A 15355-nucleotide genomic window follows, 5' to 3' on the forward strand; every position below is an offset into this window, starting at 1 on the left:
TGGCTGCTGGCTCTGCAAGCAGAGACTGACAGGTGACCAGGGGTCAGAGCAGGCTGACCCACAGCGGGGAGTAGGGTGACGTGTCCCCTGTCTGTCCCCAAGACCACAGTGTTGGGAGTCGGGCGGTAGTGCAGCGGGTTAAGCGCACGTGGCGCAAAGCGCAAGGACCGGCGTAAGGATCCTGAGAGGTGTCACCTTGTCAACTGACAGCTGGGCTCTGTGGCTTTCTTGCTCCTCATCGTGGTGTGTTCAGGCCGTAAACGAGGAGTTTGACGCAGGGCCTCAGCCGAGCCGGGGTCCCCACCCCTCAGCCATCTGCCTGGGGAGAGAGACCACCACAAGGCCGGGTAGGGCCAGGTGCCTCACATGACAGGGCAGGCGGCCTTTAGGGTCCCCAGGATACGGTGAGAAGGTGGACGAGTGTGACTTCAGGCCTCTCTCCACGGCTGCCACCCTCAGCAGGGCTGGGTTTCTGGGCATCTGAGCTTTGGGCTCTGGCCTTGGGGTGCCTGTTTCTTCAGGAAATACCGCCGGTATTTTGATAGGGAATTTCCAGACTTCATCCCCTGGATGTGCTTATAATATGTGTTTATAATCTGACTGTGATGCATCTGTAAGCAGGCCTCAATACAGGACGGAAAGACTGAAATATCATAGAGGGCTAAGAATGTGTGGGGAGTCTTTGCAGTGGTGAGTGCAGGCCAGCCTTCACTGGGTGGGCAGGGGACAACAAGTAGAGACACTGAGGGTCAGACTGAGCCTCACTGAGAAGGCGGCTTCTGGGGCCAGCAGCTTCTGCCTCCTAAAAGGTCCCCCCTCCCTGGTGGTGTCTCTTGTGCTGAGGCTAGACCTTCCCAGACACAGCTCTGTGGGAGTGATCACAGTAACTCAGGCAGCCTGACCCAGCGCAGTGGGTCCAAGTCGCAGCCCTGAACCTGCAGCTCTGCTTCTGTGGTGAGCTTTCTGCTCTCAGCCTGCGCCCTGTACAGCCTGGACCGGCCCTTTGTTCGGGGCCAGAGTTCTCAGAAAGATCGGAGCTCCTGGCCTGTGCGTGAGTAAACCTTGACTATTAGCAGAGATCCTCAACAATTTGAGGGCTGGGCGTCCCCCAGTAAGGCCACCACATAAGGGCCCAGAGTCACAGCCCTTCAGTGATGATGCTGGTGAGAGCTCCAAATGTCAGAGCACAGTGCCAGGGACCCCAAGTTCCAGGAAGACCCCCAGGCCGTGACAGACACAGGACAGAGGACACTCCGGCAGGGCCCCGGCTTCCCGAGCCCCCGGCTTGAAGACTCTGTTGCTCTGTTCACTTATTTGTTACTGATGACTTGAGTTTGAGGGAGTCATTTAGAGCAATGGTCTAAGTTTTATTTCTTTTCCTTTTAATTGTATTTTTAAAATATATCTTTATTTCAGATAGAGACAGAGAGAAATCAGCAGCGAAAGGGAGGGAGGAAGGGAGAGAGACACCTACAGCCCTCCTTCCTCACTCGTGAAGCTTTACCCTGTAGGTGGGGGTCCAGGGGCTTGAACCCGGGTCCTTGTGTGTGATTAACACATGTGCTCAGCCCTTGCTCTGAGTCTCCATACTCGTGACACTGAAGCCGTGTCTGTCCTCCCAGAAATTCTCTGTTGGAGTCGTGCTGACTGGCTGTGGGGGTGCAGAGTCCTGAGGTCCCCTCCAGGGCTCTCCCAGCTGGGTCGCCATCACTGGGTTTAAGCAGAGGCAACGGGAGGCCCGTCTGGGGCTGCCCCAACCGACATCCATCCCGCCCTCTCCGCCTCAGACAGGGCCGGTTCAGGGCTTGTGACTCTCCCAGTTCCTGCTGAGTCAAGTGCTCCTGGGTGGGGCAGAGAGTGTAGTGGTTAGGTAAAAGACTCTCCTGCCTGAGGCTCTGAGGCCCCAGTTCAATCCCCAGCACCACCACCAGCCATAGCTGAGCAGGGCTCTGGTGTCTCTCTGTCTCTTTCATCAAAATCATAAAATATTGATGGTTTACAGTAAATACAGTTGTACATGCATAAAATCTCTATTTTCTGCAAAACTTTCTACCTCCTTCATGTAAACAATCCCCTCAATTAAAAAAAAAAAAAAAGTACTTCTGTACTGAACATCTCAGCAAACCCTTCCTGCTTACAAGTTTAGAAATTGGCACAGTCTCCAATCCAGCTGGTTTCTAAAGACCTGGGGTGTGGGTAGAAGTGTATACTATTTAAAACTAATTTTGAATTAACCACATATTAAAATGTTGCAGATATATTCACAACATAATTTCAAGAGACACTTGACAAGCATCTCCATGCTGATTTGATTACATCTGATGAATATGTGACTTATAGGGTGTCTTCAAAAATAGTCCAATAGAACACTGTCTTTAAATGCTTCAGATCTAGCTAGCTTTGTGCCGAGAGAGACTACCCATGACTACCATCCTCCATGTCAGGCTTCGGTGTACAGCACGGCCCGGGCCAGATAGATGCCCATGTCAACTCTGGTGGAGGTGAGATCTCCAGCATGTTTCATCATTCCGTTGCCTTCCGCACCTCGGAACGCCCTGGGGCATGGGAGAATGTTCTGGAGGTTGCGGGCAGGTGTGGCCACTCTTCCTCCAGAGAGGGAGGGAGACAGAGCGCCCGGTGCTGCTTGCCCAGCAGGAGTAGCCATGTCCAGGACTCCGGGCGGCTCCCTGGGGAGCGACCTAACCCGCTGGCCCTTTCTCAGCCCTGCGCACCCTCCAGCGCCTCTGTGCCGGTGTGGGTGTGAGCACAGCTGTCCACAGCCCCGCTTCCCAGAAAGTGCTGCGTGCACAGTCCTCTGCCTCCCAGAAGGTACTGTGTGCACAGTGCTGCAGACACACGCTGACCCACCAGGAGACACAGACTGCCCAACTGACCAGGAGTTCCCAGGGGCAGCAGGCTGGGCTGTGAGGGCTGCAGGCTGCCTGGGCGTGGGCTCCCGGGTCAGTGTGTTCTTGGGGCGCAGGCTTGGAGGTTCCGGGCTGCAGAAAGCAGGCTCCCAGTCACATGCTGTTTTTTGGGCTGCCGTCTCTCGGGGCTCAGGGTTCGAGGATGCTGATTCTGGGGCTGAGAGCTCCTAGGGCGCAGTACTCCAGGCTCAGGGGACGCTGTTTCTCGGGGTGCCGGGGTCGCAGTTTCTGGGGCTGCTGGTTCCCGGGGTGCAGTTTCTGGGGGTGCTGGCTGTGGGGGGGACCAGTTTCTGTGGGTGCAGGCTCCCGGGGCGCAGTTTCTGGGGGTGCTGGCTGTGGGGGGCGCAGTTTCTGGGCGTGCTGGCTGTGGGGGGCCAGTTTTTGGTCGAGGTCACAGCGGCCAGTGCAGGTGCGGCAGCGAGTCCAGCGCCCGCTCAGGCTCCCGGGCCGCCTCCTCCAGGCCGCGCAGCCACTCGCGGCAGCGGCGCTCCAAGCCAGGGTCCAGGCCGGGGTACGGGCCGGGGTCCGGGCGAGGGTCCAGGCCCAGGTCCGGGCGGGGGTCCCGGCGGGGGTCTGGGCGGAGGGCGGGCGGTGCGGGCTCCTCGGCGCCCAGCTGCTGCGACTTCTGGAGCGCGGGTCGGGGACCCAGCAGGGCGCAGCCCCTCCTCCCGGCCCCGGGTCCAAGCGCGGGGGCGGGAGGGCGTGGGTGGGGGTCCCGCGGGGTCGGGGAGGGCAGGGAGGGCGGGAGGCGCGCGGCGGGGGCGCGGGGGGCTCGGGGCGCCGGGACTCTGACCGCCGGAGCCCCACGCGCGCCGGGCCGCCCCAGGGTGCAGGCGGCAGGGATGCGGGGAGCGGGGGCGCCGAGCACAGGGGTGCGGGGGGTGGGGGCGCGCCGTCCCGGCGGCCGCTTCAGGGAGGCAGAGGGCCAGGAGCCGGGGGGCGCGGGGGTCCGGGAGCCGGGGGGCGCGGGGGTCCGGGAGCCGGGGGGCGCGGGGGTCTGTGGTCCGGGGGGCGCGGGGGCCCGGGAGCCGGGGGGCGCGGGGGCCCGGGAGCCGGGGGGCGCGGGGGCCCGGGAGCCGGGGGGCGCGGGGGCCCGGGAGCCGGGGGGCGCGGGGGCCCGGGAACCGGGGGGCGCGGGGGTCTGTGGTCCGGGGGGCGCGGGGGCCCGGGAGCCGGGGGGCGCGGGGGCCCGGGAGCCGGGGGGCGCGGGGGCCCGGGAGCCGGGGGGCGCGGGAGGCCGGGCCGGGGCGGCAGCAGGGCGGGGGTTGCGGGGTTGGGGGCGTGGGGATGGGCCCCCCGAGCCCGGGGCGGGCGGGCAGGGCATGGCGAGGCCCCCCGGGCGGGTCACCGGGTCCGCAAAGGGCTGAGCGCCGTCAGCCGGGCCCCCACGGCCGTCGGGCGCCCCCGGGACCCGCACCCACCTTGCGCCGCAGCGTCCCGCGTCCCGTTCTGCCCGCCGGGCCCAGGCGCCCAGGAAGGCGGGAGGCCGGTCGCCGGGCAGCGGGTGAGGAGGGAGGGCACTGCCCGGTGGGTCTGAGGAGGCGGGGCTGAAGGCGGCTCGGCCCGGCTGGACCGTGCCTGGGTTCGAGCCCTGCACCAGGGGTCTGCGTGGCGGGGTGGGGTCTCCCCACAGCGGGACCCTGAGGCCTGGGGTAGGGGCTTGGGTGCACAGCTGGCATCCTTCAGGCAGGAGTGGACAGTGGACGGGACATGAGGTGGACAGTGAGGAAGGGGCCCAGGGCGGCCTGGGGGAGGCGCACGCGGGACTCCATCCCCCCCACCCTACGGGAAGGTGGGTCCTGGGGGGACCCGAACCCAGGAAGGGCTCCCGGGCCAGAGCCCCAGAGGGCAGAACCAAGCACGTTTATTCCAAGACGGTAGGATTCATATATTATTTTATTATACATGACAAGCAACTCTGAGCATCACACAGAAACTTTCACATTTAAAGGCTTAAAAAAAAGACATTTAAAAACGTAGACACTGGAGAATCTCACGGCAGGAGTTTGAATATTCATCAAATGCTGTTTAGGAAAGATTATGAGACGGGCAGGAAATCACTGAGCGGGGCCTGCCCCGGACAGGCGCGGTGACCCTGGGCGGTTGGATAGGCCCAGGCCGCGGGTCTGAGCTGCCGAACGTTCGAGTGTTCCGGGAGGGCAGGACCCCCGGAACAGCACCAGCCTTCACGCTCCACGCGCCCACCCGACTAGCTCACCAGGGAAGAGCAACACTTGATGATGGCGTCCCTGGTGAGAAGGGGAGAGGATCTGTGAGCCGCCTCCACTGATCCTGGAGGCTCTGAGCCTGCACCTGCCTGAGCGCACCGAAGGCTGCTGGATTCTGCGACGGCACCTGCTTTAGGGCCCGGAAAGCCACCCTTAACCTGAAGCGGTAAATATAAACGCCAGAAACAATCCAGAGGCAGGGCTGGTTGTTAGAGGGAGTCATGAACTGAGGTTTTGGTTTTGCCTCCAGGGTTAACTGTGCCTCCATGGGGGCCTGGGAATCCACAGCTCCCTTCCCCCCCGATTTTATTTGGCAGGAGAGAAACTGAGAGGGGAGGGGAGAGACACCTGCAGTCCTGCTTCACTGCTCGAAAGAGGAGTACCCACCTGCAGGTGGGCAGCAGGGGCTCAGACCTGGGTCCTTGCTGTGGTGACCTGTGCACTTAGCTGGGCCACCGCGGCCCAGCCCCCTGAGCTGGGTTCTCTTTAAGCTGTAGACTCCCACCCCCCCCACCCCGACACACAGACACTTGGCTTCTCCTGGTTCCGTCCAGTGTGTCTGCACCTAGTAGCTTAGTAGCTGCCTTCCTCAAAACACCCAGCAAGGGCATATCAGCCCTCCCTCCACTCCCAGACTCCTTCAGGTGAGCGGTGAGCGGGCCGCGGGTCCCAGGCCGGAGAGGGTCCCTATGAGGGGCCGGTGTCTGTGCCGTCCACACGGTCAGGCCTCCCGACCCTCAGAGGCAGCGCTGCCCACTCACCTCCCAGGCCCCCGCCCCACTGCCCACACGGGCCTGGCGTTCTCTCACCAGCCGCCTCCTGGAGTCCCTGCCACGGGGGGGGGGGGGGGTCACGGGGACCTGGAGGGTCACTGCACCCCAGCCAGGGGCACCCTGGGTGGCGGGCCCCACCCCACCTGCCTTCACCTGTGGGCTCCAGTCAAGCAGGAGGGCGGCGAGGCTCACCTGGCGTACGGGATGTAGGACAGGCTGTACCTGCAGGGAAAGCACACGGCTGGCACCGCCCTTGTCCCCTTCTCCAGCGCTGGGACTGAGAGCTGAGGGCCGGGGCTGGGCCAGGACGCCTAGTGTGACTCCGGGGCCACCCAGCTCCTGAAGGACCCCTGGGCCTGGCGCCTGCAGGTCTCAGCCTGCCACGGTCTCGTCACAGGCCACATGGGACAGAAGGCAGCCAGGCCCCGGCTCCCGGCACTGACTGGCCCCGCAGGGAACCGTGGTGGGCGCTGCATAGGTTGGCGCCTCTGGGTGATGGAGGGGGTAGAGGCTCCCAGACTGGCAGCCTCGGGGCGCCCAGACTGACCCCGGCAAGAGCAGATCCGCCAGTGCCTAATGCAGGGAGACGCTCCTAAAAATACCCTGTGGGGTGGGAAACAGTCGGCTGACAGTCAGGGGCCCTGTCCCTGGGGTCCAGAGGCTCCTGGGTCGGCGGTGGGGCAGGGAGAGGGTGACTGCGGGGACCGATGTGGGAGAGGAAGCGGACGTGGAGGGAGGAGCAGGCGTCCAGGCAAAGGGCAGCCTCTCCCCCAGAGGCGGCTGTGAGCGGCTGTGAGCAGAGCTCCATCCACAGGGCCCGACCCCGTCACCCTCTGCAGGAACCCGGTGTCAGCTCCCCACGCCGCCAAGCCCGTCTCTGCGGTGCACCTCGCTCCGGCCCAGGGTGCCTGACCCCCAACACTGGCTCTGCCGCCCCGTCCCCCACACGCCCTGGGTTCTGGTTCTGAGGACTCACCAGGTCATGGACAGGAACTGTAGGATGCAGAAGAGCAAGGCCAGTCCCTTCTTGCCCCACTGCCAACGACAGGGTGGGACCGGGAGTCAGGGTGCCCCTCCCCGCACAGGCCCGCCCCCCACGTGACGGCTGGCAGCTCTGCTCCGCGGTCCCAGGGGACCCCTGCTGCAGCCCGGCACAGAGCTGGCATCCAGCCTTACATCGGCACCAGGCCCACAGGGTCCAGGTGGCCCCGCAGGCAGCACCCGAGCCTCTGGGTCCTGGCACCCCATGCGGACGCCACGCCTGCTCCCCCCTCACCAGCTCCCTCTCTCGGGCTGGTTTTGGTTGTGAAGAAAAAACTACATTTTCTGAGACTTTCTGGGAGGAGAGTCCCCACAGGTCCTGGGCACCTGCCTTCAGCCTTTCTCACCGTCTTGGGCTTTCCAGCCTTTTAGAAAATGTTCTGCTTGTTGGGTAGAGACAGAGAAATCGAGAGAGATGGGGAGATAGGGAGACACCTGCAGCCCACCTATGAAGTGTCCCCCCCCCCCAGGAAGGAACTGGGGGCTTGAACCTGGATCCTTGAACACTTAACATGTGCCACCACCTGGCTGGAGTCTGGGGAGCCGGAGCCCACGGCTCATCCACGGACAGGCTGCCTGTCTTCCTAAGGCCAGGACTGTCCCTGCGGGGCCGTGCGGAAGCTGCCACAACAGGCTTCCCAGTGACCCCGAAAGCAGCGGAGGGGTTGCCACACACGGCTGCCAGTTCCCTCCAGAGAGACTCGCGGGGGATGTGGAGGGGCGGCGCCTGGGGGAAAGGCCTGTGACTCTGACCGGGTCTCCGTCCTTCCCCCGGGCTGCGCGAGGCTCTCTGGTTCCTCTCGCCCTCTCTGTGGCCGGGGCTCCCGACACCCGGTGAGGACCCGGCCCCGTGCCCACGGCTGCCCGGGCAGTCCGGAGCGGAACTCACCCACAGGGCGGCGCACAGGGTCAGCACCAGACACAGCTGTGGAAGGAGGCACAGCCTCAGTGGGCGCCCTCGGCGGGACACCGGCCACCCGCACCAGCCCTGAGCCGCCGCCGCCGCCACCACACCGGGCGCCGTGATGCGACAGAAGACGGGCACAGCGAGCAGCTCCAGGACCCCCGCACCTCCCGCCAGGGCACCGAGAGGCTGGCAAGGCCCGAGCACGACTGCCAGCGCCCCCTGCTTGCGGGCTCTGGACCCGCTGCTGCTCCCTACGGCCGTAAGGCTGTTCCCACCCAGGCGTCTCGGAGCCCCCCGGCCGGCAGGGCGGCCGCTCACCAGCATGACGACCGTGGCCAGCAGCCGCGTGGTCTCGAACATCTTCCTCAGCTGCTTTGCAGGCCCCATGAGGAAGCAGGTGCTGGGAGTGGAGAGAAGCGGTGAGTCGGGGCCCGGGCCCGGCAGCCACAGCCCCGCGGACGGTCCGGAGAAGCTGCTCACCGGGCCGCGGCCTCCTCGCCACCGCCACCGCCAGGGCCACTGCCAGGGCCGTGCCCCCCGCCCCAGCCCACAGGCGTGAGCCGGCTATTCTTTTTCCTGTGTCTGCTCCCAGCTTCTGTGGCCCTGCCTTCCCTCCTTGCGGGTCTCCCCAGCGCGAGAGGTGACTTAATCCCCGCTTCCCACGGCACTGAGGCTTTCTGTTTACAACCGACTCAGTGTCGTGACCGCAGGTACTGATGACCCGGCGTCATGTCTGTCAGTCCCCACCTGTCTCCCCCTTTGCTCCCGCCCCCACAGGCCCCTCTCAGAGCAAGGACCCCACACACTGGCAGGGAGCATTCTGGCCGGGCACCCTCGCCAGCGAAGCCCGGGCCTGGGTCCTGCCTGGCCACGGCACCGTGATCCGGAAGGTTCCTGGAAGCCACTGTGCAGGCGTGCACCAAGACCCTCGCTCGGGGAAGAGACCCTCGCTCGGGCACCACCTGCGGCATCGCCCACCTCCCACCCGTGCCCCGGGCTGGCTGGCCCGGCAGGAACGTATCCTCCGTGGACGCACGACCCTGGCCCTGAGCAGAGGGCCTGGGAGGAGGCGGGTCCTGGCGCCACCTGCTGCCCACCGAGCGGGCGGCACTGCCACCAAGAGGGCCTCGGGGAGGGCAGCCCGCGGACGCACCTGGCCAAGGCGGCGAGATTCCCCAAGGTGTAGAACACGGCGAACAGCTTGAGGCCGCCGGGGAGCCACAGCAGCCCGGTACCCTGGGGGACAGAGATGCCTGGGTCAGCCCGCCTGGTCACCGGCACCGGGCCGTCTCGGGCTGACACTGGGTGGCCTCCAGGGCGGAGCCAAGACGGCGGCCTGGAGACGACACCTGGCCTGAGCTCTGCAAGGAGGCTGCTTTCAACCTGGGAGTCTTGGCCACCAGGTTCCAGATGCCACCATGATGCCAACCAGACTTCCCTGGACAGACATTATCACCATGTGTCCTGGAGCTCAGCTTCCCCAGAGCCCTGCCCCACTAGGGAAAGAGAGAGGCAGGCTGGGAGTGTGGATCCACCTGTCAACACCCATGTTCAGCGGGGAAGCAGTTACAGAAGCCAGACCTTCCACCTTCTGCATCCCACAATGACCCTGGGTCCATACTCCCAGAGGGATAAAGAATGGGAAAGCTGTCAGGGGAGGGGATGGGATATGGAGTTCTGGTGGTGGGAACTGTGCGGAGTTGTACCCCTCTGATCCTATGGTTTTGTCAATATTTTCATTCTATAAGTAAAAAAAAAAAAGAGTAAATAAAATATAAAAAATCATTATAAAAAAAAGAAAAAGAAAGGTCCACTACTGTCCAGTGTCACCTGCTCTGGGGCGGCGTGTGCAGGTTAGCCCAGGACTCGGCCCCTCGGCCCTGAGAGTGGACCCTGCCCGGCTCTGGGGCACGGTGGCTGCACACGGTGGGCGTGAGAAGACGACCGGCGGCCTCTCTGCGATCATTCTAACAGCACCCTCGTGCCGCTGCCGCCGCCACTGCCACCGCCACCGCCACCGCCACCGCCACCAGCCGCAGCCCCGGCACCCAGGCCCCGCACAGCCCGTCGCCCGGGACTCACGAGGATGGAGAAGAAGACACCGCTCGCGAAGCAGATGGCGAACCACTTCAGCCGGGTGCTGAAGCTGAGGCTGGAGGCGTCCAGGACCTGCGGACGGGGCGGGGGGTCAGGCCGGGTCCTCCTGCTGGACGAGGGTCCGGGCCACACGTCCAGGATCCACGTCGCTGATGCCACCCAGGCCGCGGGGGGAGGCCCGACGACGCTGGGTCCCGGAGCCGCCGCCCCCCACGGGACAGTGACAGCAGGATGTCGGACACAAATACGGGGGAGACGGAGACGGGCCACCCGCTGACCCTGACGGGAGGCCTGGGCCGGGCAGGGGGCTGCTCAGCGCTGGCCTTCCGGAAGCCCCCTCCCTGCGGCTGGGGCCGGGCGCCGCTCCCCCCACAGTCCCAAAGCCTTTTGCGGACACGCGAGGTTCTGCTGACCACGCGGACGCCGCGATCACGGGCGGGCAGAGCAGAGCGGAGCGCAGCAGGGCAGGGGGATGGCAGGCCCAGGACGGGCTCCCCGCCGGCCCCCAGGGGGCAGAAGCCACGTCCAGCATGTTGTGTCTGGGGGCCTGGGGGTGCCCGTCGAGCGGCCTGCGAGTGTGCGTGGGCCTGGGTCACACCGGACGGGTGACGTCTGGGGTCTGCGCTGGGGACCCGCGTCTGCACTCCTGTCCTTCCCCAGGGCTCACGGTGCTGTGCGGGCTTGAACCTGCATCCTCAGAGCCTCAGACGTCAGGCTGTTTGCATAACCACTAGACTCTCTCTCCCAGCCAGTCCCGCTGACACTGGGGAAGCCCCACACCATCCGCCTCTTTAAAAAGGAAGAAGCAGCAGAAGCTGAAACCTCAAAGGCTGTTAGGAAGCCGAGGGTACCCGCGAGTCTACGGGCCAAAGTCTGCGCTTCTAACTTAGCAGACGCGCTTTAGAATAAAACCACGGGAGCCGGGCGGCAGCGCCGTGGGTTAAGCGCAGGTGGCACAAAGCACAAGGACCGGCATGAGGATCCCGGTTCGAGCCCCCGGCTCCCCACCTGCAGGGGAGTCGTTTCACAGGCGGTGAAGCAGGTCTGCAGGTGTCTGTCTTTCTCTCCCCCTCTCTGTCTTCCCCTCCTCTCTCCGTTTCTCTCTGTCCTATCCAACAACGACGACATCAATAACAATGATAATGACTATAACAATAAAACAAGGGCAACAAAAGAAAAATTTTTAAAAAATTAAATAAAATAATTAAAATAAAACCACGTGGTCCGGGAGGTGGCGCAGTGGATAAAGCATCAGACCCTCAAGCATGAGGTCCTGAGTTCAATCCCGGCAGCACATGTACCAGAGTGATGTCTGGTTCTTTCTCTCTCCTCCTATGTTTCCCAGGAATAAATAAAGAAATAAGAAAGAGAACCACGTGTACGCGTGTATTCCGGGGCCCGAGGGACAAGAATCAGCCACACGTCCGGAAGCCTCGGGGTAAACTCCTTACCTCGAGGGTCGGCCTGTGGGTCCCGGGTAGCATGAAAGACAGAGACGGAAATAAAGAATCCGGCGTTTTGCACAGCGAGCCCAAGTGCCACACGGCTCTGGTTCGCAGGGTGCTGGGGCCTGAACCCGGGACCTCGGAGCCTCGGGCAGGGGTCTGTCTGCAGAGCCCGCCGTCCCGCCGTCCCCACCCCAGCTCGGCCTCGTCCAGGCCCCACAGCGCAGACGGCGACCACCGACCACCGCGAGCCAGAGAGCCGGGTCTGCACGGCCACGGGAGGGGCGGCCGGCAGCGAACAGCGCGGGGGCTGCGGGGCCTGGGCTGCAGGAGTGAGGGCACAGAGCTCTGCGCCAGGTGAGCAGCCCTCCGACGGGAGCGGGGGCGGGTGCAGGGGTGCATGGGGGGGCAGGTGCAGGGGGGTGTCCCGGGGGCGGTGCAGGGGGGCATCCTGGGGGGCGGGTGCAGGGGTGCATCCCGGGGGCAGGTGCAGGGGGGCATCCCGGGGACAGGTGCAGGGGTGCATCCCGGGGGCAGGTGCAAGGGTGCATCCCGGGGACAGGTGCAGGGGGGCATCCCGGGGACAGGTGCAGGGGTGCATCCCGGGGGCAGGTGCAGGGGGGCATCCCGGGGGCAGGTGCAGGGGGGCATCCCGGGGGCAGGTGCAGGGGTGCATCCTGGGGGGCAGGTGCAGGGGTGTATCCCGGGGGCAGGTGCAGGGGTGCATCCTGGGGGGCAGGTGCAGGGGTGTATCCCGGGGGCAGGTGCAGGGGTGCATCCCGGGTGCAGGTGCAGGGGTGATTCCCGGGGGCAGGTGCAGGGGTGCATCCCGGGGGCAGGTGCAGGGGTGCATCCCGGGGGCAGGTGCAGGGGGGCATCCCGGGGGCAGGTGCAGGGGTGCATCCTGGGGGGCAGGTGCAGGGGTGTATCCCGGGGGCAGGTGCAGGGGTGCATCCTGGGGGGCAGGTGCAGGGGTGTATCCCGGGGGCAGGTGCAGGGGTGCATCCCGGGTGCAGGTGCAGGGGTGATTCCCGGGGGCAGGTGCAGGGGTGCATCCCGGGGGATGGGTGCAGGGGTGATTCCCGGGGGCGGTGCAGGGGTGATTCCCGGGGGCGGTTGCTGGGGTGCATCCTGGGGGGCAGATGTGCATCCCGGGGGCGGTGCAGGGGTGATTCCCGGGGGGCGGGTGTAGGGGTGATTCCCGGGGGGCGGGTGTAGGGGTGATTCCCGGGGGGCGGGTGCAGGGGTGCATCCTGGGGGGCAGGTGCAGGGGTGATTCCCGGGGCTCCGCTCAGGGTCTCCGGCCGCCGCCTCCGCCCTCCGCCCCTCCCGCAGCCCGAGGTCGCGGACACGCAGCCGCAGCCGCAGCCGCCCGGGGCCATGGCAGCGCGGGTGTGCGGAGCCTGGAGGGTCCCGGGTCCGAGCCCGCCGCCCGCCCGCACCTGCGACGTCAGGCCCTGCTCCTCGTCGTCCTGGCCGCTCAGGACCCGCCGCAGCTTCTCCATGGTCGCGTCCGCCGGCCTCCGCCCACCCGCCTACCCGGAAGCACGGGAATGGCAGAAACCGGAAGTCACGCCCCCCACTTCCGGCTCCCCACCCCGGCGCCGCGCGCGCTTGCGCAATGAGCCGGGGGCGGGCCTGCGCGTGCGCAGTGGGCGGGGGCGGGGCGTGACTCCGGGCGGCCGGAAGGAAGTGGAGGCGGGGTCACCGGGGTCACGGGGCTGCTCGGAGGGAGCCGGACACGCCGGGCTCCTGGGCTGGGCCGTCCGCGTGCGTCCGCCGGGACCGGGGCCGGGGCGCAGCCCTGCGACGATGACGACGGTGTCCCCGCAGTGTCCGCTGTGACACCCACCGACGGGGACGGCGTCCGGTGTCCACGCCTTACGCCGGTCTTTGCGCCACATGTACTTAACCCGCTGTGCTACTGCCCGATAATCGGGGTTAAAGCACGTGGCGCAGAGCGCGGACCGGCCTGAGGACCCCGGTTCCAGCCCCGGCTCCCCACCTGCAGGCGGGTCGCTTCCCAGGCGGTGAAGCAGGTGTGCAGGTGTCTGTCTGTCTCTCCCCCTCTCTGTCTTCCCCTCCTCTCTCCATGTCTCTCTGTCCTATCCAACAACAACGAGGACATCAATAATAACTACAACAATAAAACAACAAGGGCAGCAAAAGGGAATAAATAAAATAAAAATTAAAAAAAAAAAATACGGAGTCAGGCAGTAGTGCAGCGGGTTAAGCGCACATGGCGCAAAGCATCCTGGATATCCAACAATGACAACATCAATAATAACTACAGCCATAAAAAAACAAGGGCAACAAAAGGGACAATAAATAACTTTTTTAATTTTAAAAAAGAGAAGAATATATATGTGACCGAGAAATTGAGAGGGAATGGGGAGCTAGAGAGACACCTGCAGCCCTGCTTCACCACCCATGAAGTTCCCCCCACTGGTGGGGGAGCCAGGGCTGGAACCTTGGTCCTTAGACCTGTGCACTGCACCGGGTGTGCCACTGCCTGGCCCTTCTCTCCCTCCCCTTCTCCCTCCCTCTCCCCCCCTTGCCTTCCCTCTTCTTCCCCCTCCTCCTCTCCCTCTCCCTTTTTCTCTCTCTCTCTTCCTTGTATCTAGAAACCTCTTCCTCTTGCAGGGCCTTCTCCCTTGGCCTTGTCTGTCAGGGAGGAAGGAGGCCGCTGGCAGGGTGGAATCCAGGCTCTGCTTGTGAGTCCCTCCAGGCAGGTGGGAAGCCCCAGCAGGAGGCGCAAAGCACAAGGACAAGGACAGATGGATGGATCCCAGTCAGCTCCCCACCTGCAGGGGCGTCGCTTCACAGGCGGTGAAGCAGGTCTGCAGGTGTCTGTCTTTCTCTCCTCTCGCTGCATTTCTCTCTGTCCTATCCTACAACGACATTATCAATAACAACAACAATAATAACTGCAACAACAATAAAAAAAAAACAAGGGCAACAAAAGGGAAAATAAATATAAAAACAATTAAAATAAATATTTTTTAAAAAGGAAAAAAAGAAACGATGTGGGGGCGCGTCATGGGCTGAGGACCCCCCACCCCCAGCCACCGTGCTCTCCATGTCTGCGAACAACCTCAGCTCCAGCATCCGGGACAGCAGAGGCACAGGGCAGCCCTGCAGGACGTGGGCAGGCAGAGGGGAGTCGGCCACAGGGCCAGGCCTTGCCCCTCCACCCCTTCCCCTTTGTCCTGAAGGAAGGACAGATTGTCACTCCTGCCCCCTGCCGTCCTCGCAAGGAAAGCAGCAGCAGCTTAGGGGCAGGGCCAGAGTCAAGTTCAGTGAGAAGTCAGTCAGGCTCCTGTCTATCTCAGCCTCTGTGCTGGGTGTCAGTGTCCTCGTGCAGTGAGCGTGTCCTTAGGCAGTAATTCAGAATCAGTGTTGGGTCCATGTCCAGCGGAGAAGCAATGACAGAAGCCAGAAAGAACTTTGATCCATACCCCCGAGGGAGAGAGAGAAATGTTAGGGGAAGATGACCAGAGGGCTCTGCACCCCCAGCTCCAGCAGCAGCTGAAGTGTTTGCTACCAGGAATCTTGTTTATCCCGTCACTGAGAGGGAGAGGGATCTGGAAAACACCAGAGGAAGCCAGGCACGGCTTCTCTGATCTGCGAGAGAAGAGGGGAAAAGGAAGGACACTTGGAAGTAGTAACAGGTGTAGGTGTGACTTGGGAAGTGAAGGCAGGACTGGAGGGAGGAAAATGGGCAAAAAAAAAAAAAAAAAAAATGCAGATGTGCAGGCAGATACAGGCAGTGATAGATACAGTCAGCCCTATCTGTGACCGTGGGAGAATCACTGATGTTCCCAATGGAGGGGATGGGGACAGTGTGGAATTATAGCCTTTATGTCTTCTAATTTTGTAAATCAATGTTAAATCACAAACAAAAAGAAAAAAAAATGGGCTGGAGAGACAGCATAAT

At 63.6% G+C, this 15355-nt stretch overlaps 1 protein-coding gene across 3 annotated transcripts; it reads right to left on the minus strand.

Moving 5' to 3' along the window:
- Window positions 1-4805: 4805 nt before the first annotated feature.
- Window positions 4806-12998, minus strand: SFT2D1 (SFT2 domain containing 1). 3 transcript variants are annotated; one of them, XM_060205145.1, is made up of 8 exons: window positions 12861-12998; window positions 9959-10045; window positions 9030-9112; window positions 8195-8276; window positions 7494-7894; window positions 6905-6963; window positions 6121-6150; window positions 4806-5176 (listed from the first exon to the last, which is right to left on the minus strand). In XM_060205145.1, the coding sequence occupies exons 1-6, from the start codon at window positions 12921-12923 to the stop codon at window positions 6909-6911; spliced, it is 771 nt and encodes a 256-aa protein (XP_060061128.1). In that variant the 5' UTR covers window positions 12924-12998; the 3' UTR covers window positions 4806-5176; window positions 6121-6150; window positions 6905-6908. The 3 variants fall into 3 exon arrangements, with proteins under 3 accessions (XP_060061128.1, XP_007521658.1, XP_060061129.1); XM_007521596.3 differs by having other exon boundaries at window positions 7859-7894; window positions 12861-12941; XM_060205146.1 differs by lacking the exon at window positions 7494-7894 and having other exon boundaries at window positions 12861-12941.
- Between the last annotated feature and the right edge of the window lie 2357 nt (window positions 12999-15355).

Source organism: Erinaceus europaeus, chromosome 13, assembly GCF_950295315.1.
Source record: "Erinaceus europaeus chromosome 13, mEriEur2.1, whole genome shotgun sequence".
NCBI lineage: Eukaryota > Metazoa > Chordata > Mammalia > Eulipotyphla > Erinaceidae > Erinaceus > Erinaceus europaeus.